Below are 22,547 nucleotides of genomic sequence, written 5' to 3' on the forward strand. Positions count from 1 at the left end.
ATAGACCTTAGCTGAGGTGGTGATGCTTCTGTTAATTAAGGGGCTGGGTTTCACTAATAAAAGGGCCTCTGCTGGACAATTAGAAACAGGATATTAGGATTTGTTTTTCAGGGATTCCAGGACACAGCTTGGGCTCAGCCCGACTGCGTGACAGGGTACCCACAGGGAAGGAATGTGTGACACACAATCTCTGTATTGGTACAAAAAAATTAGCTCATGTGGCCGGAGTGAGGCTCAGGGGATTTGGATTGTGGGAAGGGATTTAGGGCTGGGGCAAAGAGTTGGAGAAGGTGTGAGGTCTGGCTCTGGGGATGAGAACCTCAAGGATGAGATAGAGGTTTGCAGTGTGGAGGATAAGGTTCCCTCTAAGGCTGAGGCCCACCCACCTCCAAAGCAGAGCCACGCAGTGACTACTCAACTGCTCCAGGGTGGGCTGTGTGGCAGACAGTGCTTATTCTAGCAGTCCTGGACAGTGGCAGGGCCAGAGCCACAATGGGGGCCTGCTCCAGCTGTAGCTGTGTTGTGAGTACTACATGCTTTGACAGACTTGGCCAGAGTCTGAGCCGCAGTGGCATCACAGGCAGTGAGGGCTTCAGCAGCCCTGGCCCAGAGCCATGTGGTGAGGGGGCTCACTCCAGCAGCCAAGGCCAAAGCAAAGGACCCAGAGTGGTGAGGGACTGGCTGTTCTAGAGACCGGGGCCATGTGGTAGAGGTCTGGTTCCAATTCCACTTAAAGATCTCCACCTTGGGATCTCAAAAGGTAAATCTGCAGGTTATCTGAGGGATAAAATAGATGGCAAATGACTAGAGAAATGTTCTGCGCCCTGTTCATATTTAACAGCCTAAATCATGTCAAGAACAATTCTCTCTGACCCTCAATATTCTTGTCATTTGTGAAGGCATCAATCACATCAATAGTGTTGATTGTGCCAATGATTATTTTTGTGCCTGTGGAAGTTATTTCTCTCACTCACACACACGTGCACTGTGTAGAGGCAACTAAAACTTTAATGCTGTTGATTATCTTCTATTGATGCTAAATCAATATGCAACTGATGACATATTAAAGGGACTTTTCTATGATTGACAAGTGTCTAAACCAAGCAGATATGTGGGGGGGTTCGCACTCACCACCGTATCCCCCTGCCGGCTGTCCTCACGAATTGGCTCCCTTGGCAGGCGGGGTGCCTTCTCTGGGGTGGTGCCTCCCCTCTTTACTCCCGGCTGCGGCGTCCTCTTCGCCACACTGCCCTCCGGCAGTGCCCAAGTCTGTCTCTGAGCCCCCCTTCCGGGGGTTGATGTTCCTCCAGCGAGCCTTCCTTCAAGCCCTGCAGTCTGGGGATTTGCGGGCCAGAGCTCCCCTAGCCCTGCCTGGCCTGGCCTCCCCAGCCCTGCCCTAGCTCCAGGGAGCCTCCTCCTCCCTCAGCAGCCAGGTTCTCACTGCTTCCCCCTTTCACAGCAGCAGCTCCTTCTCTTTTATAGCGCCCAGCTGGGCCCTAATGGGCTAGTACAGCCTCAGCTGGGCTAAATTCCCCGGCCCTGGTTCAGGCCTGGGTCTGCCCTTAAAGGGCCAGTGCAGGGCGAGCGCCCTGTCACACACCCTCCCCCTTAAGTATCTCTCCCGGGGGGGGGGGGGGGAAGAAGTACCCTAACGCCCCAATGTACGCCTTAGCTGGGCCCGTAGGGTGTCTCTCTCTTCCCGCAGGCTCTCCACTCTCAGGAGCAGCCTACTCCCCTCTTCCAGGGTCTGGACTCCCACTGCGGTCCTCTCGACCACAGCTGGAGTCTGGGTTCCCACCGAGGCCCTGCCTATTCCGAGGCGGGTTCCCCATTTTGGGCTAGGCCTTCGGGCCTCAGCCTTCCCCTTCCTACAGGCTCTTATCTCCCCCACTCCCTCCTGGGGAGTCGCCTTACGCTGGCTCTCTTTCTGGGCCATCCGCCCCCCTCCCTGGGGGCAGTGCCTTTTAATATGGCCTTCTGCATGGCAATAAAAGCACTGTTTGTGCCTCCCCTGGGTCCTGGCCCTCCGCCAGGCCTTTTGTGGCTTAGCCCCTCCTCTCGGGCTAGCCGGTGCCTTGTAGGTCTCCCTGGTGCACTCCCTCTTTAGGTGCCCAGGTTCCCCACAGGCCCAACACCTTCGTAACCCCCCTGTTGCCTTCACAGGGGGGACTCTCCCACCATCCATCCTATCTGGGTGGGCCCTCCTTTCCCTAACCCAGTGGCAGCACTCCCTCCTCCTGTGGCCCCGCTGTCCACAGGAGAAACAAGTTGCAAGTCCAGGCCCAGGCTCCCAGCCCTTGGCGCCTGTGTGTCCCTGGAGTCTGGGTGCCCACCCTTGCAGCGGCCCGCCCGGCCTCTTCTGCTGCTCGGCAGGCTGGGCCACCCACGGCCTCCAATAAATGTCCATCTCGTTCGGTAATGTCCCGGGTCCAAACCAGCCCCCTTGGTCGCAGGGCAGCAGGCCCAATGGCCCGAGTTCACCAAAGTAGCCCCCTTGTATCAGGGGGGGACCGCAGATGCCCACATTCTCCACCATCTGTGGGGGGGTTCGCACTCACCACCGTATCCCCCTGCCGGCTGTCCTCACGAATTGGCTCCCTTGGCAGGCGGGGTGCCTTCTCTGGGGTGGTGCCTCCCCTCTTTACTCCCGGCTGCGGCGTCCTCTTCGCCACACTGCCCTCCGGCAGTGCCCAAGTCTGTCTCTGAGCCCCCCTTCCGGGGGTTGATGTTCCTCCAGCGGGCCTTCCTTCAAGCCCTGCAGTCTGGGGATTTGCGGGCCAGAGCTCCCCTAGCCCTGCCTGGCCTGGCCTGGCCTGGCCTGGCCTCCCCAGCCCTGCCCTAGCTCCAGGGAGCCTCCTCCTCCCTCAGCAGCCAGGTTCTCACTGCTTCCCCCTTTCACAGCAGCAGCTCCTTCTCTTTTATAGCGCCCAGCTGGGCCCTAATGGGCTAGTACAGCCTCAGCTGGGCTAAATTCCCCGGCCCTGGTTCAGGCCTGGGTCTGCCCTTAAAGGGCCAGTGCAGGGCGAGCGCCCTGTCACAAGATACTATACAAAATATAATCTATAATTAGATTATGTCCTATATACAGTGAAGTAATGTGGTCTGAAGAAAAAGAGCTGGATAGTTTTCTGATGATATCCCTAAATTCATCTTCTGAATGTCATTAACTTGCAGCTGCAGAATGAGTTTTAGAATCAAGGAGTAGGGATGGTGCATTCATTTTTTATCCTTTACAAATTACTACACTATGGCTACGTGTAGACCGGCATGCTTTTCCGGAAATGCTTCTAATGGAAAAGTTTTCCATTAAAAGCATTTTCGGAACAGAGCGTCTAGATTGGCACGAACGCTTTTCCGCAAAAGCACTTTTTGTGGAAAAGCTTCCGTGGTCAATCTAGATGCGCTTTTCCGCAAAAAAGTCCCGATTGCCATTTTTGCGATCTGGACTTTTTTGCGGAAAACAAATAGCTGTCTACACTGGCCCTTTTGCCCAAAAGGGACTTTTGCCCAAACAGGAACAGCATAGTATTTCCGCAAAAAGCACTGATTTCTTACAGTAGGAAGTCAGTGCTTTTGCGGAAATTCAAGCGGCCAGTGTAGACAGCTGGCAAGTTTTTCCAGAAAAGCGGCTGATTTTCCGGAAAAACTGGCCAGTCTAGACACAGCCTATGACTAGATTAGACTGGGAGGAAAGTGCAGGGGTTGGGATGAAGGGGACACTGCAGAAGTTAGGGGCTCAATGCAGGGCTGGTGGCAAAGGGTGCGCAGGGTGGGGGTGCAGGAGATGGGGAGCTCATGGATGCAGGAACAGTAGAGCAAGGCTGGATGGGAATGAGACTGGGTGCCAAGCTGGTACATTTTCAGGGTGCATGTGTGCAGGGTCACACACCTTGTTAATTATCCTTTGGTTTAGTATATTTCTTCCATAATTTAAATTGCATGTGTGTGTGTAAAACTCTCAATAACTTGTGGGTGCCACGTAGGCACACATCTGAACAAGCACACAGGATGTCACTCTTTGTGCACAAGAAAAAACTCACTCTACTCATGGATGGAAAATCTTAGGACTACTGGTTGAAAGCTCTAGCTGGGCCTGTGATCTTAAAGATGGAGGGGACTGACATGTAGGCCACTGAAAGGCTACATCAAGGAGAAAAGACTCCCATGAGCTCTCGCTGCCCCAGCACACGTGTTACTGTGAAGGGGGAGGAGGGAGACCCACCTCTCCCTGCCATGGTAACTCTGGCCCTGGGGCCATCGGATAGCCAACTGTCCTCTGGCCACAGCAGGACTGGGCTGGGGTTGAGACCAGTGGATAGAGGTATCTCTCCCCACCAAAGCCCTATAAGCTCATATGGCATTTAATAGGCTGAGGCACAGCCACCTGGCCACATAGCTTACAAGGAACTCAGGTTCTATGTTTCTTCCCACTGTACATAAGAACATAAGAACGGCCGTACTGGGTCAGACCAAAGGTCCATCTAGCCCAGTATCCTGTCTGCCGACAGTGGCCAGCACCAGGTGCCCCAGAGAGGGTGGACCGAAGAGAATGATCAAGCGATTTGTCTCCTGCCATCCCTCTCCAGCCTCTGACAAACAGAGGCCAAGGACACCATTTTATCCCCTGGCTAATAGCCTTTTATGGACCTAACCTCCATGAATTTATCCAGCTTCTCTTTAAACTCTATTATAGTCCTAGCCTTCACCGCCTCCTCTGGCAAGGAGTTCCACAGGTTGACAACACGCTGTGTGAAGAAGAACTTTCTTTTATTAGTTTTAAACCTGCTACCCATTAATTTCATTTGGTGTCCTCTAGTTGTTCTATTATGGGACATTTGGTGTCCTCTAGTTGTTCTATTAGGTTCTCCAATGGCTAACACGAGTTGAGCTCTGACTGAAGCTTTCCCCACAGTCAAAGCAGCTGAATAGTTCTCTCTCATCTGTAGATTGTCTTATGTTTAACACACACGTGAACAAGGGGGATCGAGTACATACAGTGTACTTAGATTTCCAAAAAAGCCTTTAACAAGGTCCATCACAAAAGGCTCTTGTGTAAATTAAGTTATCATGGGATAACCAGGAAGATCCTTCCATGGATTGAGAAATGGTTAAAAGACAGGAAACAAAGGGTAGGAATAAATGGTAAATTTTCAGAATGGAGAAGTGTAACCAGTGGTGTTCCCCCAGAGTCAGTCCTAGAACCAATCCTATTTAACTTAATAAATGATTTAGAGAAATGGGTGAGCAGTGAGGTAAGCCAAGTTTGCAGACGTTACTAAACTGTTCAAGATAGTCAAAACCAAAGCAGGCTATGAAGAACTTCAAAAAAAGATCTCACCAAACTGAGTGACTGGACAATAAAATGGCAAATGAAATTTAATGTGGATGTGTAAAATTATGCACATTGGAAAAAATAAACCTAAGTATACATACAATATGATGGGGGCTAATTTAGCTACAACTAATCAGGAAAGAGATCTTGGAGTTATCGTGCATAGTTCTCTGAAAATGCCCACAGTGTGCAGCGGCATCAAAAAACCAAATAGGATGTTAGGAATTATTAAAAACGGGACAGAAAATAAGATGAAGAATAAACTGCCCATATATAAATCTACAGCACGCTCCTATCCTGACTACTGGGTAGAGATGTGGTCTCCTCACCTCAAAAAAGATATTTTGGCATTAAAATAGTTCAGAAAAGAGCAACTAAAATGATTAGAGGTTTGGAATGGGTCCCATATGAGGAGAGGCTAAAGAGACTGAGACTTTTCAGTTCAGAAAGAATGGACTGAGGGGGATATGATAGAGGTATATAAATTCATGAGTGGTGGGGAGAGGGTGAATAAAGAAAAACTATTTACTTGTTCCCAGAATATAAGAACTAGAGGACACCAAATGAAATTAATGGGTAGCAGGTTTAAAACTAATAATAGAAAGTTCTTCACACAGCACACAGTCAACTTGTGGTAATCCTTGCCAGAGAAGGCTGTGAAGGCTAGGACTGTAACAGGGGTTAAAAAAGAGCTACATAAAATCATGGAGATTAGGTCCATAAAAGGGTATTAGCGAGGGGGTAAGGAATGGTGCCCCTCGCCTCTGTTTGTCAAAGGCTGGAGAAGGATGGCAGGAGACAAATTGCTTGATCATCATCTTCAGTCCACTGCCTCTGGGGCACCTGGTACTGGCCACTGTTGGAAGACAGGATACTATGCTAGATGGACCTTTGGTCTAACCCAGTATGGCCATTCTTATGTTAAAGTCTGACCTGTGTTTGAAGCCTTGTCTGCAATCAAAGCTGTTATGAGGCGACTCTCTTGTATGTTTTATCTCATGGTTAGTAAGGCAGGAGCACCGACTATGCAGTCAGAGCAGGTAAAGGGTAGCTCTCACGTGTGGGTTCTCCTATGTCTAATAAGGTGTGAACGTCTACTGAAGCTTTTCCCACAGTCAGAGCAATTGAAAGGTTTTTCCCCTGTGTGGGTCCTCCGATGGGTAACAAGCACTGAACTTGTACTGAAACTTTTCTCGCAGTCAGAGCAAGGGAAAGGTTTCTCTCCTGTGTGGGTTCTCCTATGTCTAACAAGGTGTGAGCTTCTAGTGAAGCTTTTCCCACAGTCAGAGCAAGTAAAGGGTTTCTCTCCTGTGTGGGTTGTTGTATGTCTAACAAGCTGTGACTTCTGACGGAAGCGTCTCCCGCAGTCGAAGCAATTGAAAGGTTTCTCTCCTGTGTGAGTTCTCCTATGGAGAACAAGGTCTGATCTCCTGATAAAGCTTTTCCCACAGTCAGAGCAATTGAAAGGTTTCTCTCTTGTGTGTCTCCTCCTATGTGTAACAAGGTTTGACCTCTTCCTGAAGCTTTTCCCACAGTCAGAGCAATTGAAAGGTTTCTCTCCTGTGTGGGTTCTCCTATGTCTAACAAGGTGTGACTTCTCATTGAAGCTTTTCCCGCAGTCAAAGCAATTGAAAGGTTTCTCCCCTGTGTGGCTCCTCCTATGTCTTACAAGGTGTTCTCTTCTACTGAAGCTTTTCCCACACTCAGAGCAATTGAAAGGTTTGTCTCCTGAGTGGGTCTTCCTATGGTTAACAAGGTGTGAATTCTGACGGAAGCTTTTCCCACACTCAGAGCAGTTGAAGGGTTTCTCCCCTGTATGGGCTCTCCTATGTCTTACAAGGTGATCGCTTCTACTGAAGCTTTTCCCACAGTCACAGCAGTTATGGGGTGTCTCTCTTATATGTAGTATCTGATGGTTCGTAAAGTGCAAGTGCTGACTGACGCTTTTCCCAGAGTCAGAGCACTTGAAGGGCTTCTCTCCTGTGTGGGCTCTTTGATGTTCAATAGGAGTTTCACAGTCACTACAAGTGCAGGGTGACTGTTGATAGGGGATTTTCTGTTGAATGGTTTCTGTGTTTCTGTTCTCCCCTCGACTCCTGTGACTGGATTTATCCTGTCCCCCTCCTGGATGATTTCCATGCTGCCTTTCTGGGCTATGCTGACTCTCACAAGTCTCTCCCTGCTCACGTATCTGGGAAACATGCCCTTCAGGTCTTCCCAGTAACATCCCACATAGAGAGACATGCTCCGATCCCTCCTGCTGCACAAGATCATAGTTCTCAGTCAGCATCCCATCACCTGTTGGGATAGAGAAATAATCCAGACAGGAGTTATTGTCTATGATGAGCTGAAAGGAAACCCTAAAAGAGGAATAGAAAAGGGGACACATGCTCAAATAATGATTGAATTATCATAAGCTGAGTTCACCCTCCTTCTTCACAACTCTTCCACAGAAGAGAAAACCCAGCCTTTCCTCATCCACCATGCTCTGGCTCAAGTTGAAGACAGGCTAAAGAATCAGACAGACTTCATGAAAACACACAAGTAACACCTGCTATAAGTTAGTTTCTGAGGCAATTTAACTGATTGCTCACCTGTGTGGATGCCACTGATGATCTCCCCTTCCTCACAGCTCTGGTGATCTGGGACCTGCAACTCCTCCTCTCCCTCCACCCAGGAGATCACATGAACTTCAGAGACTGGAAATCCTGTTTGGAGAGCAATTAATCAAGTGCTGATCTTGTTCATTAAGGTCTGTGCCATTACTGCTTCCAGAGTCAGGATCTGAGGGTGTGTCTACACTGCACCCCTTTTCCGGAAAAGGGATGCAGATTAGACACTTTGAAATAGCAAGATCCAAAGTAGGAATCTTGAAAGTAGGAATAAAAGATCCTCCGGAAAAGGGTTTGTTTTCCAGAGAATCACGTCTAGACTGCCGCTTTTCTCCGGCTTATCCCCAAGCCGGAAAAAAGCGGCAGCCATGTTAATGCAAATACCGTGGGGGATATTTAAACCCCCCGCGGATTTTGCTATTCCAAAGTATCTAATCTGCATCCCTTTTCCGGAAAAGGGGTGCAGTGTAGACACAGCCTGAGTCACCCATCCAGAGAGGCTCCTTTCCAAGAGCCCAGGACACACACACACCTGCAGTAAAGGCGCATCCTGTCCCCCCAACTTGAGAATGGCCCAGCACTTTCCCCAGGGGAGCTGAGCACTCTGCTGCACTCTCTAGGGTACAACTCAGTCCCCCTCAAAGCCCATTCCATCCCCCTCATCCCCAGTATCTCAGGGCAGGACAGGGACACACTGCTCACAAGGGGAGCTCTAGGGAGGGCTGGCAGGTCTGACACCAAGGCCCCCAGACAGGGCTCAGACTATAGTGGCCACATGCCAGGTCACTAGGACTTGGGAGAAGAAGCACTAGCTCTAGCTCCCCAAGGCTCTGTCCACAAGGCTCCTGGCTGGTGGACTGGGCTCCCCCTGCTCTTTGGCTCAGATGTTCTACTTGGGCCAGAAGGAGGCAGAGGAAGTTATCTGAGCAGCTAAGTGAATCCTTGGCAGGCTGCTTCAGGCCCTGCCTATGATCCTGACTCCTGATTCCGACTACCTGTGTCTGGGTGGGCCTTGCTAACTGCCTACAACAGTTGCCTTTCCCGCAGCTGCCCAGGGTGGCGCTAGGCTTCTCCAGTGACCCGCCAGGGTGGAGCTGGGCCGTGCTGCTTCTCTGGTGCTTGTGGCTGTTACTCAGCTCCCTGTCTGTAGCCTTAGTTCTATTCTGCCAGCAGCAGCCTTTGTGTGGTTTCCCAGTCTGCCTCTTCTAGTGAGCCCGGCCTTTGATTTGGGGCCGCTCCAGGGAGGCACAGAATCTACCACATTTGCACCTTGTGAGCACCTTCCCCTCAGCTTTGCCTCCACCTTCTCAGACCTGCATTTAGTGTTCGGAAGAGCCACCTGTGATGTGGCCATGGAGATCATTGTGCTACCACTGTCACACAATCACAAGAAACCTTGTGCGAAGTGTGCTGTGTGACGAGTCAATGGGAAAATTCTGATCTGATGACTAGGATTATCTTGTTTATGTCCATTATTTTGGAACTAAAACAAGCCAGGCTTTGGCAGAATGGTGGAGCATTGGTACCAACTAACCAAGAAATCACATTCCTGAGCAGGAGGAGGGCAATCAACACACCGCTCTCTGCAGGAACTGCAAACACACTGTCCTAACAGATAGCTCACTGACCCTTGTGCACAAGAGCGGGATGAGGGGATAATGGATATGGATGTTTTGTTCAAACAAACAGGCAGAAGGCCAAGTGGGGTAGCAACACATGGAACGCAACATGCATTTTATTTTGGTCAATATGAGAGAAGAAGCCACAGGAGGGGCATGTTGATACTGACTGAGAGGCAGTGTTCTAGCTGCTGACTGAGCTGGTACCATTATTGGGTAGGGACAAGTCTCACTATACCTGTGCCTGAGGTGCTGGGACACTAGCACCCTGCTCTTTTCACAATAAATCTGGCTGAGTGCCTTAGCCTCCGAATGGAGCCTGGGTCTTTCTTAGCGGCAACCCTGTGGTGTGCTGCATGGATAAACTTCAAGTTCTGCCAGTGCCGCTGGCATCAAGGCTCCAGAAAGATCCGCCCTGAACCGCCATATCAACGCTCTGTGGCACTAGTAGCAACTCCTATGGCACTGCAGTCACTGCAGGAAGCAAAATTATCAATCACAGCAGCACCTGGGAACTCTGGTTTAAATCAGGACCACACTGTGCTATTGCAGTGCTCATATGGAGCTAAGCATCACCCCTCTTTAGTGTAAGTATCCTGCCCAGCCCTGAGAAACAGGGACACTCTATAAAAGCTAGTAAAGAGAGAGCTGACCGCACACAGAGAGTCTAAGGGACTTGATCAAGGTCACACAGGAGGACTTTGACAGGCAGAAAACTGAACACAGGTCTCCTGAGCATGAACCCAGACACAGGAAGAAAAAGTTCCTACCTGAAGATATAAAAATACAAGACAGGTGACATGATTTATCTCCGCTGCACAGAGAGACAAGTGAGCCCCAGAGAGAATGAAGCTGAACTTTTGAAAGGAGACGAGCCTGTGCCTGAAATGCATCAAGAGCTCTGCTCACTTTTCTCTACTACAGAGCTACCTCGGACAAAATACTCAGAGCGTGAACTGCCTCATCCACCCTCCCTCAGCGCCAGCATCCAGCCCCTCTCACTGACAAGTACCAGCATGTCACAGAGATTAGCTACAGGCAGGGAAGGACTCTGGCAACCGCACTCTCCTTCCAGTGCCTGAGCACACTGCCACAAGGGGACCCTGCAGCCACTAACAGCAGCCAGACCCAGACCCAGACCTCTGGTACCTGCTGCTCCTGCCTGAGCCCTTCCACTCACACCTCTGGTCAAAGCACAAGATGGGCAAGATAGGGGGGAAGTGGAATGAGACCTGAACCTGCTTTCCCTGGGAGGGAGAACGGAGGGGACAGTCTTTCACACAAGAGCCAGGATTACTGGGGCAGATACTCCTGACATTGGAGGCAGAGGCAATGAATAACCCTGAACCAAACCCAACCCAGATGCTCCAGACCCCACCCAGCTGCTGTTACCCAAAGGGACAGGAATCCTTACTCAGCCAGTTCACAGCCTCATAATTCTCCTGCATCACATCCCTGTAGAGGGCTCTCTGGCCTGGGTCCAGCAGAGCCCATTCCTCCTCAGAGAAATACACAGCCACCTCCTTGAAGCTCACAGGCTCCGCCACGGCCATCTCCTGTCCCTGGCTCTGCAGGCCAGGGGCTGAGCTGGAGACAAACATGGGTGTTCTGCAGCCTGGCAGGGGGAGAAGAGGGAGACATTTCAAAAGGGGCTATAATCCTTTCCACATCCCCATTCTGCACAGACTCTGCCATTGTGGGCAAAAGTTTTAGTCTAGATATGCCATAAACAGCACACAGGAGTTAGATCCCAAATCCATATTTATTTCTGTCTGTACCTGGCGTGAGTTACAAGATTACTGCCTCTGCAACAATGGGATTTAGTTCTCAGCACCCTGTGTTTCTGATAACAAGCCACATATTCATCTGCTTGAATATGGACATAGGCTAAATGTAGACTGTTGTATTTGAAACCCTTAGTCTTCATTCATGGATTTGCAGCACAAACTTTGCTCTCTCATCTGACAGAGACGTTATAAACCCTTTCCACAACACAGAGTCAGTGAAGTTAACACCACCATTCAGATGCTTATTATTAAACATGTGTGCTGAGTGTTTCCAGGGTGAGATCTTAAAATTCATGAATTAATGGGATCAGAAGATATCCTCAGTCATGCAGTCTGACCCCCTCAGTGGCACAAGCCATTACACGTAGTCCAGTTACCCAGGCACAAAGCTCTGTTTTCCCACGGTGTATTTTCTAGAAAGTCCCCCAGTAACTTGAAGACATCAAGAGATGGAGAATCCACCAGTTCTTTGTTCATTTGTGGACAAGTAAGGAACTGTGGGTTTCTGACCAGTGAGAGCTCTTGCATATATAGCTGCAGGAGGAGGATAGAGTATGGGTATGCAGAGTGCGGGACAGTAGTGGGGAGCAGAGATTAGGAGGGGAAGGGAGAGGTTGGGGTGGCAGAGGCAAGCTCTGGACAGGAGACTTATCTGAGTGACTCCTGGCCAGAGGCCAAGCACCTCAGAAAGGCAGGGAGCCTGCCCAACCCTCTCACAGGCTGCAGGGCCATGTGGGTGTGTGAATAATTATGACCCAGAGGGAAGGGGGCACGGTGCTTTGTTTCTGTCCAGAAACTGGCCAATGAGATTGTCCTGGGGGTGGAAGCAGCACCTGAAGCCTTCCCTCCTCCCCTCCAGGCTCACAGTAGCTTTCTGAGTGACTTGAGATGGGGAGTGGCATCTGTGGGCTGGATCCAATGGCTTGGCAGGGTGGATCCAACCCATGGGCTGTATTTTACCCAGGCCTGCACTAGACGTAACAGCCCTTGGGGATCTAGCAGTTTCTTGCCTTGAACGAACCGATATAGTGGAAGCAAGGCAGCTCACAGACTATTTATTGCTGGAAATCAACCCCATATTGAAACTGACTGAGCAGTGTAATTTGAGCTTGAAGGTGCTGTGCATTGTGTGCTTTAACTTCACCCATTTAGCATCATACCTCATAGATCACTGTTTCTCAAAGTGTCTGCTGGTCTCCATGCAGCGCCCCTGGGGCTTCTCACAAATCAGTGGGTGAGGTATAGGGCTGTGTGCACCATGGTCGCTGGGTTTGGTTGGTAACTTCAATGACAATCCCATGAAGATGTTTACACTGGAATTTTCTCATCATTTAAAGAATCTCCGCCTGCAAACTCACCCTGTCTGAAAGCTCCCAAGGATTTTCCTCTTGCTCTCTCCAGTGCAGAGGGCAGAGTGTCTGGTGGGGGAAGGGATAAGAGAGGTGAGATTCCAGGCTCTCCTATTTATAACAATGTCCCACTCTGAACTCTGCATTTCAATTGTATCAGAGACCAGACAGAGACACACTCAGGAATTGAGTATGAAAGTCTGAAACTTTCATTCTCTCTCTCACTCGGGCACCTCCCAGCAATGGAACCAACATCCCAGCAACCTGTCCCAGGAGAGAAGCTGTAAGTGAGATTTACTCTTCCCTCCTCACCCTCTCCCACTTGGTTTCTCATTCACTTACTGCCTCTTATTATAACGTGGAGCTGTAGTGGCGGAACACGTGGCCATCACAGTAACTTTAGCCATTTTGATCTCTGAATGGGAGGTTCAGAGTTTGCAAACCCCTGGCTATCTGCAAGCAGTTGGGTCTGTTCGCTCAGTGTCTCTAAGGAGAGCAGTGTGATGGGACCGTCATTTTCCATGTGGGAATTGAGGCAGGGGAAGGTTGGCTTCATAGGCCAGATTCAGTGGTCCCAGATACTTGAACCACTTTTCCCTCCGCCATCCCTTCTAGGTACCTTTGAACTCCCTCAGAGTCTCCGACAGAGCAATTGTTTTCTGGGAGAAACCTCTGACTTGTTCTTCTAGTTCAAGAGAAATCTCTTCCGGAACCTGGAACTGCCCCGTCTCACACCTGGACAGAAACAATTCCATGTGATTGTATTTCATTTACTGCTGATAAGTTCTGGCTAGTGAGTCTCAGCTCTAAAAGGCCTGGAGTCATAATTCCTCCAATTTTCCCAGCAACACAGTCCATGGCCATGCAACCTTCCCCTGAAAGGTCCCATTGCTGTTCTTCACTTGTCCTGGGAAGCCTGGCTGGACGACAAAAGGGGAATTGAGTCTTCATGACCAACTCACTCCTTGGCCTCTAGGCGTTGAGGGACAGGAGGTTCCCAGGTGAAAGGCTGAAAGAATCTGTCTAGTAGGGACTAGACTGAGACACCAGCTCTTCCGTCCCCAGCTCCTTCCACACAGGTCTCCGAATAGCCCTCAGGTGGGACAGACTCTTGGTCCTTGCTGCCCTGGGCTGAATGTGCCCAGTGCACAGCAGTGACAGGCCCATGTTCCACCCCACAGTACACAGGGAGGTGACAGCTCCAGGAAACACTTGAAGTCAGCTTGTGCCCTGAATGGGGAATTCCAGAGTCTGCTGTGTGAGGGTGAGACCCGCAGAATTAAATGAGTCAGAGATATTCATCTCTAACATCTGCCTCTTAGCACCCTGTGGAGATGTGGTGCTAACATCAGCTCCAAGCTCTTTCCCTGTGCTGTGCAGCGTGAGGGGAGTGAGAGCCACATACCTACTCAGGGTGCTCCTGACGTCCTAGAAAAAAAACAGAGAAAAGACTCTCAGCCCCATTGGACACACACAGGGGACCTCAGGGACGGGATTTTGCAAACATGGGAAGAGAGTCCCTGCCCTGACCCCAGGAACATGGATCCCCTGAGCAAATGGGGCTTTACGATCTCTAGTAGCTCTGTGCCTGTAACTTTACAAAGCACGGCAGTTACTCACATGGCAGCAATGCACATGGAGTTACACCCAGATCTGACGGCTGGACCTCAGCACTTGTGATTCAGGAGCCTCCCTTCCCTGAGTGGGGAGCTGGGACGTTTCTCCCTCAGTCTAACCTGCAGGAATTCACTCGCTAGCTTCTGACACTTCCCCTTGCTGAGATGGGAAATCTGCGCAGAGAGTTTCCCGACCGTGTCAGTCTGGAGCCTCTCAATCGCCTTGTCCAGCTTCTCCAGCTGGGCCAGCAGGAGTCGCTCTTGTTCCTCCAGGAACTGCCGCAACTGCTGAAACTCGGCCACAATCATCTGCCTCTCTGCTTGGGTCCATTTCTGTATGGAAACAGGGAAAGGGTTGATCAAGGGCATGAATGGAGCCCAGGGCCCTTTCATGGAGAGCTGAGTGCGAAGCAGGGAGAATTTCTTGGAAAACCCTAAAATGTGTGATATTTGACTGTACTTTGTGGTTAGTAGGCAGAGGTGGCTCTCCCAGCATCTCCTTTGGGCCCTGTGTCCCTCTGAAAGGGATGTTCCCATGTCTGTCATGGGCAGCATCTTTTGATATTCATGGGCTCTGGAAATTCAGACCCTGAGCAGCACGAGGCAGGACTCAGCACTAGCCTGACAGAGATACCCAGGAAGGAAAAAGGAGAAACATGTTAATACACCAAGTGAGCAGACAACCCTTTAGGGGGACACTCAGCTCCCTTGAGGAGGATTTCTGGGAAAGCTACAAAGGCTGGACATTAACTCATACGCTGACATGGATGCTCAGGGCCTGTCTACAAATGGATCTCACCCTGCAATCCACAATCCAGGAGAAACACAAACAAGCCCAATGTCACCAAGGCCACACGAGTCTGCCTCCTAACAGTCCTCCCACTGCCAGTCCCTGCTGTTTCAAACCACAGGCACCTACCAGATACTCCTGGCGTGTCCCTTCTGCTGTTGTTTTCCTTCCCAGCACCTTTTCTCTCTCTTCCCTCAGAGTCTTCAAATGGGCCTCCAATTTTTCCTGAAGAAACAGAGATAAGCACAGGGGCAAACCCCAGCAGATGTCGGGAGCCCATTTGTCTGCCTTTAAGAGAGTCCCAGTTTTGTGGAGCTCTGCTCCTCTTCAGCAGGGACTCTGCCCTGGACATGGTTGTGTCCATAGAAAAAGACACAAGAAGAGACTGAGGATGCAGCAGGACACCTACAAGGGTGGGGGAAGGATCAGTGGTGGCACCTTTATAAAGAATGAAGCAGGTGGGGATTAGGGAGGTAAAAATGCTTAACAATACTAATTATGTAACTGATCACAATTTTATCAGAGACAGGAGTTTTTTAACCTGCTGACAGGTAGGGCTGGTAGCGGAAATGAGCTCTCCTGGGCCGGGGATCTCTCCTTGTGGCCACCCCAGGCAGACCTCGGGACTGCTGGCTGATGGGAACTCCCAGCAGCTGCAGACTGACGTTAGCTGCCAGAGGGAACCAGGCACTGCTGGGGCAGTGGGGAGTTTAACCAGTAACTGGCACCGATAAGCATTAGCTCTTCAGTTAACCAGTTTGAACTCTTGCTACAATCCAGTTGAATCCTAGTTGTGTCTGGCATGGACCTGCACTTCCTGAAGTCCTGCTATGGGTGGAGTGAAGGCACTCGGGACCCCGCACAGCATGCAGCCCAGCAACCTCATCTAGTGTCAGTGGCTGCATTGAAGTTTAACCCCTCACGGAGCACCTCAGAAGTTCAGTATCCCTATTAGAAACCTTCACTCCCTGCTGGACCTAGGGCTTTATCAAGGCATCTTTCTCTCCTAAAGGGCCACACTTCATCACTGTTCAGTGATGCTGAGGGGCAGGTCTAACAGGGTACGGGGCTAAACTCTATCCCTGACATGCTTGGCGACTATGAGCGACTAGGTGCTGCCCCACCTTCCCTTCCCACAGTTTGTCTAACTGGACTGTGACCTGCTCAGAGAAGGGATTTTCCCTTGCTGGATGTTCTGCAGGTCCCGGCTGCCATTGCGGATCTATAAGGCAAATGACAGATTGTTCTTCCGATCATTAACAGCTTGTAACCTCCTCTTCTCCAATCCCAAGGCAGCTCACTGACAGAGTGGCTTGTACCTCCTGCGATCTAAACCTCTCCGAGGGTATGTCTACACTACAAATTTAATTCGAACTAACAGCTGTTAGTTCGAATTAACTTTCATAGGCGCTAGACAGGCAAACCGCTAGTTCGAACTTAATTCGAACCAGCGGAGCGCTTAATTCGAACTAGGTAAACCTCATTCTACGAGGATTAACGCCTAGTTCGAATTAAGGGCTGTGTAGCCACTTAATTCGAACTAGTGGGAGGCTAGCCCTTCCCAGCTTGCCCTGGTGGCCACTCTGGGCACCACCAGGGAAACTCATCTGCCCCCCTCCCAGACCCGGAGCCCTTAAAGGGGCACGGTCTGGCTACGGTGCCCATGCCATGTGCAAGCCTCCCAGCACCCAGCCAGCAGACCCTGCACCTGGCATGGCATGAGCCAGCCACCCGCTGCCACCCAGCCCTCCGCCTCTTCCCGGGACCAGGCTGGCGGCTCCCAGGAGTCTGCCCAGGGCTGCAAAAGGTGGGTGCCCGCCTGGTCTAGTGCGGAGATTGTGGACTTCATCCAGGTTTGGGGGGAGGAGTCCAACGTCCACGACCTCCGCACTAGGCACAGGAAAGTGGCCATCTAGGGCAGGACAGCTGCCAGCCTGGCCACCTAGGAGCAGGTTTGCATGAAAATCAAGGTGGTCCAGTGAGACCCGACCCTGAGCTTAGAACATAAGAATGGCTGTACTGGGTCAGACCAAAGGTCCATCTAGCTCAGTACCCTGTCTGCCGACAGTGGCCAACACTAGGTACCCTGGAAGGGATGGACCCAAGACAATGACCAAGCCATTTGTCTCATGCCATCCATCTCCAGCCTTCCACAAACAGAGGCCAGGGACACCATTTCTATCCCCTGGCTAATACCACTCCATAGACCTAATCTCCATGACTTTATCTAACTTCTCCTTAAACTCTGTTATAGTTCTAGCCTGCGGCAAGGAGTTCCACAGGTTGACTATTTGCTTTGTGAAGAAGAACGGTCTGTTATTAGTTTGAAGCCTGCTACCCATTCATTTCATTTGGTGTCCTCTAGGCCTTCTATTATAGGAACTAATGAAGAACTTTTCTTTATGCACCCTCTCCACACCACTCATGCTTTTATAGACCTCTATCATATCCCCCCTCAGTCTTCTCTTTTCTAAGCTGAAAAGTCCCAGTCTTTTTAGCCTCTCTTCGTATGGGACCTGTTCCAAACCCCTGATCATTTTAGTTGCCCTTTTCTGAACCCTTTCCAAGGCCAAAATCTCTTTTCTGGGATGAGATCACATCTGTATTCCCCTCCTCCTTGTTTCCCTGGCTTCCCCCTTCCAGCTCCCTCCTCCCCTCTCCCACCCTCTCTCTTCCCCTCTCCCACCTCCTTTTCCCAGTCTCCCCCAGTTTTGTTAAATAAAGAGAGTTTCTATTTTTGACCACACGTGTCCTTTATTTTGTACATCAGGAAGGGGGGCTAGGGACGGGTAAGTGGAAGGATGTGAGGGAGGAATGGGGTATGAGCCCCCGATGAGGACTGGGGTGGCTCTGCGGGCTCCTCGGGATGGAAACTCTCCTGTAGCCCCCTGATTGACACCTCCGGATGGCAGCCTGCAGCAAGTGCAGCTGGGCTGATGGCCGAGTGCTGTGATGTGCCGAGTGTGGGCACTCAGGGCACTCCAAGCCAGGACTGCATTGCTGTCCCTCATCGAGGTAGGCAAGCAAGCGGGGAACCCTGAACTGTCTGTCCGGGGTGGGGTTCGGGTCCCTTGAAGCACAGCCCTCGGTTAGCCTGAGGAAGCAGTTCCATACTCTTAAGTCCTAACCTGATGCCCTGCCGGCACTGCTTCCAGCCAGCCTTAACTTTGGTTCAGGGTCCACTCAATGTGGACATACTAGTTTGAATTAGCAAAATGCTAATTCGAACTAGTTTTTAGATGCACTACTTCGAATTAGCTTAGTTCAAATTAACTAATTCGAATTAAGTTAGTTCGAATTAGTGCTGTAGTGTAGACATACCCTGATTGTTAACACCGTCCCCTGTGCAAACACCCCCCCTGTCACCAGTGAGGGCTGGGTTTCAGGATTCAGAGCCTCAGAGAAACATTTCCCACATCAGGTATCTTACGTATGTTGCCACAAAGCCAGAACATTTACTTTTTACAGCATCTCTTGTAGGCTTTACAGAGCTGTGTCACAACTGTGCCTGGTAACTGTCAGTGACATAACACTGTAATTAAAACACACTGGACAGTAACTCTGTACCTTGTACTCCTGGGCAGCTTCCTGTTTGGGCACCACCATGTGAGCCTGGGATCTGTCAGACACCACACAGATGGGAGTTTGATTCTCTTCACAGAACAGCTTCAGAGCCTCCTGGTGCTCCCCACACACCCCGTCCCATCTTGCTCTCTTTGCTGCCTGGAAACTCAGCGGCTTGGCTAGTTCCACCACGTTTGCCAGCTGCCGGTTGGGCCGGAGGGGTCCCTGCTGCTCAGTGTCTCTGCCCTGAGGGCTGAGGGGGGCCTGGCAGGAATTGTGCCCACACTGCAGAGCGACAGGGGCTGTGAAATCCTCCAGACAGACGGGACGCGGCGCTTCCTCCCGGACACTTTCCACGGGGCTCTCTGCAGCCATGGCTGCCGCTGGGCTGGGACCGGGGCCGTGTCACTGTCCTGAGCTCGGCAATGGGGGGGCAGGTCCGGGGGGGGGGGGGGGTCTGAGGCACCAGCACTGAGGCTACAAAAAAAATCAAAAATAAAAACCAAAAAAGTCCCCCAAAGCTTCGCTCACCCCCCCCCGGGCCCCTCAGCCCCCTGCCCCAGCCAGACCCCCCCCCCGGTCTCTGTGCCCCTCCCCACCCTGTGTTTAAATCCCCCCCCCGCACACTCTGCAGCCCCCTCACAGCCCCGCCCCGCCCCCCGCAAACACCCCGAGCCCGGCGGGAGCATCAGGAAGCCCGAGGGGGGGGGGCACGCGCGGGTTGAGTTTTTGTGACGCGCCAATTCCCCCCCGCAGCGAGTAACGGCGCCAACGGCCCCCACCTCAGGGCGGGCGGCGCGTGACGCTGCTGCAGACCGCTGCGAGGTGGGCGGGGCCTGAGCACGGTCGGGAACGCGCTGAAAACCCGGCCACGGGGCTCGGAATGGGGCGGGCCCGGTCAGACCGCGCATGCGCAGCGGGTCAGTGATTCCGATCAGAATCCAGCGCCAGGGCGTAGCTCAGACCGAGAGATGCCTGGCCACGCCCCCAGGCCCTCGGGCAGATGCTGCTTCCGCTGCTGGGAGCCGGGCTGGGGCGATGCGCTTTGGGCCGCCCTTTCCCACGGGTCCGATTTCCTCCTCGCAGCCTGACACCTGGCAGCGCCGTGCAACCCCCGCCCCTCCCCCCGCCTCCTCGACATCCCGGCGCACCCAGCACTCCTAGTAGTAGCCACTGGCCGCAGCAGGAATCCAACGGACCCCGCCCCCCACTGTGACGTTGCTTGCTCCGCCCCTTGCTGTCGCTCCGATTGACAGGGGTTCCCCGAGCTGTCACGCTCCAGTGATGCACAATTTCCCGCCCCCGTGGCCGCATCATCAATGACGTACATTGCCCCGCCCCTTGCTCTGACGGGGATTCCTCTGGCCCCGCTGTCAGGCCGGGAGTGACGCGGCTGCCCAGAGACGCCGAGGGCGGGGCCGGGGCTCCACGAACCAATGAGAGCGCGGAGCCCAGTGACCCGCCTGCTGCCGCCTGCCCCCCTCCAGCGCGAGACACGGACCCGCCTCTCGGGCCAGTGGGGCGGGAGTGCGGGACTCAACCGGGCTCGGGCCCCGGAACGTGTCACCTGCGGGGGGGCCCCCGTGCGACCGTGACAATCCCCCCGCAGCCCCCTTGCAAGCCCCTCACAGCCCCCCCTCCAAACCTCCCACCTCATCCCCCGGGGCTTTGACAGACGCCCCGATATCCTGCAAAGCGGCACTGAAACGCCTCTGGGCTCTGTTTGCAGGACGCGGGGAACGGGGCAGGGCACTGGGGATCCCTGCTCTGTTCCCTCCCCCTGGGGCACCCGCACTGGGCACGGGGCTGGGGGGCCTTTGTCTGACCCGGCCTGGCCGCTCCTGTGCGGGACCCGTAAAGTCATTAATATCGGCAGCGCTATGGACACTGAGGCTCCTTTAGAACGAGCCAGAGCAGCCTGAGCGCACGTCAGAATCGGGCCCCTGAAACATGGATTCCAGCTGGAATAAGTGTTTGGCCTGAGAATTGGGAGTCACTGGGCTTGGAGGGAGCAGACCTTTATCCTTAGATGCCAGCGAACCTCGATTTCACTGTCCACTCACAAACCGAGGGGGAAAATCTTTCCATTCATAGGAACTGAAAGTTCTACACAGGCCCAGAAAGAACTGAGGCTGCTTGAGAACTTCTTAGAGTTCAAGGACTTGAATTAGTCTGTTTTGAGAGTCACATTGACAATTTGTGGTTTAATAATAAAGAGTTTACTCCTTGAATCTCAGTGTCTGTCACTGAATAGTAACTGTCTGAGCCATATATTGCCTGCCCCTCCCCCTATCTTTTCCCACTGCTGTGAAAATTGAACATGGTAAAACTGCAACTGTGAGCGTGTAACGAGATCCATATAAATACACAACTGTTACTTTATCTGTCGACATCACACATCAAACACAATGAATTCTGTACAAGCTTCACTCTTGCTCCTTATAGGCACAGTTCTGGGAGCTGAGCAGCACAGCCTGATGGACAGCAGCGGATTTAGGGCAGGGCGAGCGGGGCGGCTGCCCTGGGCCCCGTGCTTCCCGAGGCCCCGCGCATGCGCCTTGGCACCACGGCGCATGCACTGTGTCAAAGGGGGAGCCCTGTGAAATTTTGCTGCCCAGTGCCCTGCAGTGCTGCCCGGGACCCAGCGGCACTCTCATCCACCTCTGCTGGTGGATTCTGGGGAACATGTGACACCCCAGAGATTTGCCACACCAGCCCAGGGGCAGGTGCCAGAGCCAGAGTGTGGGACATTGATCACCAAAGCCTCCAGGGCTGGGATGTCTCCTGCTGGCTCTTCCCCTTCCAGGAAACAGCCTGAGTCAGCTCCAGGGAAGGGAACAGCCGGTTGTTGCTGGAGGCAGATAGAGCCTGAGCTCAGGAAATTGAAACTGATCCTCTTTCCCAGCCCAGAGGGAGCCATGGCTGCAGCGAGCACAGTGGAAAGTCTCAGAATGGAAGTGACTTGTCCTGTCTGCCTGGAGTATTTCACGGACCCGGTGATCACAGCCTGTGGGCACAATTTCTGCCACGCCTGCCACAGCCGGTGCAAGAAGGGACCCAGCCCAGCTAACCGCTGTCCACTGTGCAGGGCCCCTGTGCAGCAGGGACCCCTCGGGCCCAACAGGCAGCTGGTGAACATGGTGGAACTCGTCAAACAGCTCAGTTTGCAGGTAATGAAGGAAGCAGGCAGGTGTGGGGTGTGCAGGGAGCAACAGGCAGCGCTGAAGCTGTTCTGTGAGGAGGATCAAGCCCCATCTGTGTGGTCTGCAGAGAGTCCTGGGTGCACCAAGTGCACACGGTGCTGCCCATCTGGCTAATTTCCCTGACTGTTCTCTGCCCCAGTGTGACTCAGCAACCAGCTGAAGCCTGCCTGGCCCGGGAGAGGCTGTGACAAAAGAAATGCTCCGGCCAAGGGGCAACAGAGGCCAAATTCCAAGTCTTTAAAGACACTGGATGTGAGAAACTTCTCTGAGATGCTCAGCGGAATCCTTCTAAACCTACCCCCCCCCCCCCGGGAGAAATGAGGGCCCATTACCGCATGGGAGGGGTATGGATCAGCAGCAGGCTGGCCTCTGGGAATGTGCTGCCTTCAGACAGGAAAAGGGGAGTTACAAGCTGCTGTTGTTATTACAGATTTGATGACTAGAATTTAATGTTATTACTTTTATTTGCATCACAGTCGCCATGTGAGATCCGGGCTCTGCACAAAACACAACCAGGGACAATCCCTGCCCTCAGCAGTTTACACCCTAGATAGACAAAAGTTGGGAAGGAAATTGAGGCACAAGGGGAGGGGGGGAAAGAGAAGAGACAGTGAATCAGCTAGGCAGTTAGCAGATGAGGTCTGTTTAGAGCCTCTGTTTCTCCAGACACAGTTC

General features: G+C 52.2%; 1 protein-coding gene across 1 annotated transcript; it reads right to left on the minus strand.

Annotated features, from left to right (window-relative positions):
• Positions 1 to 990: 990 nt before the first annotated feature.
• On the minus strand, positions 991 to 19,260 carry LOC142824073 (uncharacterized). Its single transcript, XM_089773769.1, has 9 exons — positions 18,673 to 19,260; positions 15,235 to 15,330; positions 14,436 to 14,648; positions 14,105 to 14,127; positions 13,319 to 13,434; positions 12,709 to 12,768; positions 10,978 to 11,178; positions 7,927 to 8,040; positions 991 to 7,630 (listed from the first exon to the last, which is right to left on the minus strand). Exons 1-9 carry the CDS (start codon positions 19,042 to 19,044, stop codon positions 6,387 to 6,389), a joined length of 2,439 nt encoding a protein of 812 aa, XP_089629895.1. The 5' UTR covers positions 19,045 to 19,260; the 3' UTR covers positions 991 to 6,386.
• Positions 19,261 to 22,547: the final 3,287 nt, after the last annotated feature.

The sequence above is a fragment of the Pelodiscus sinensis genome, chromosome 28 (assembly GCF_052426305.1).
Source record: "Pelodiscus sinensis isolate ZL-2025 chromosome 28, ASM5242630v1, whole genome shotgun sequence".
Taxonomy (NCBI): Eukaryota; Metazoa; Chordata; order Testudines; family Trionychidae; genus Pelodiscus; species Pelodiscus sinensis.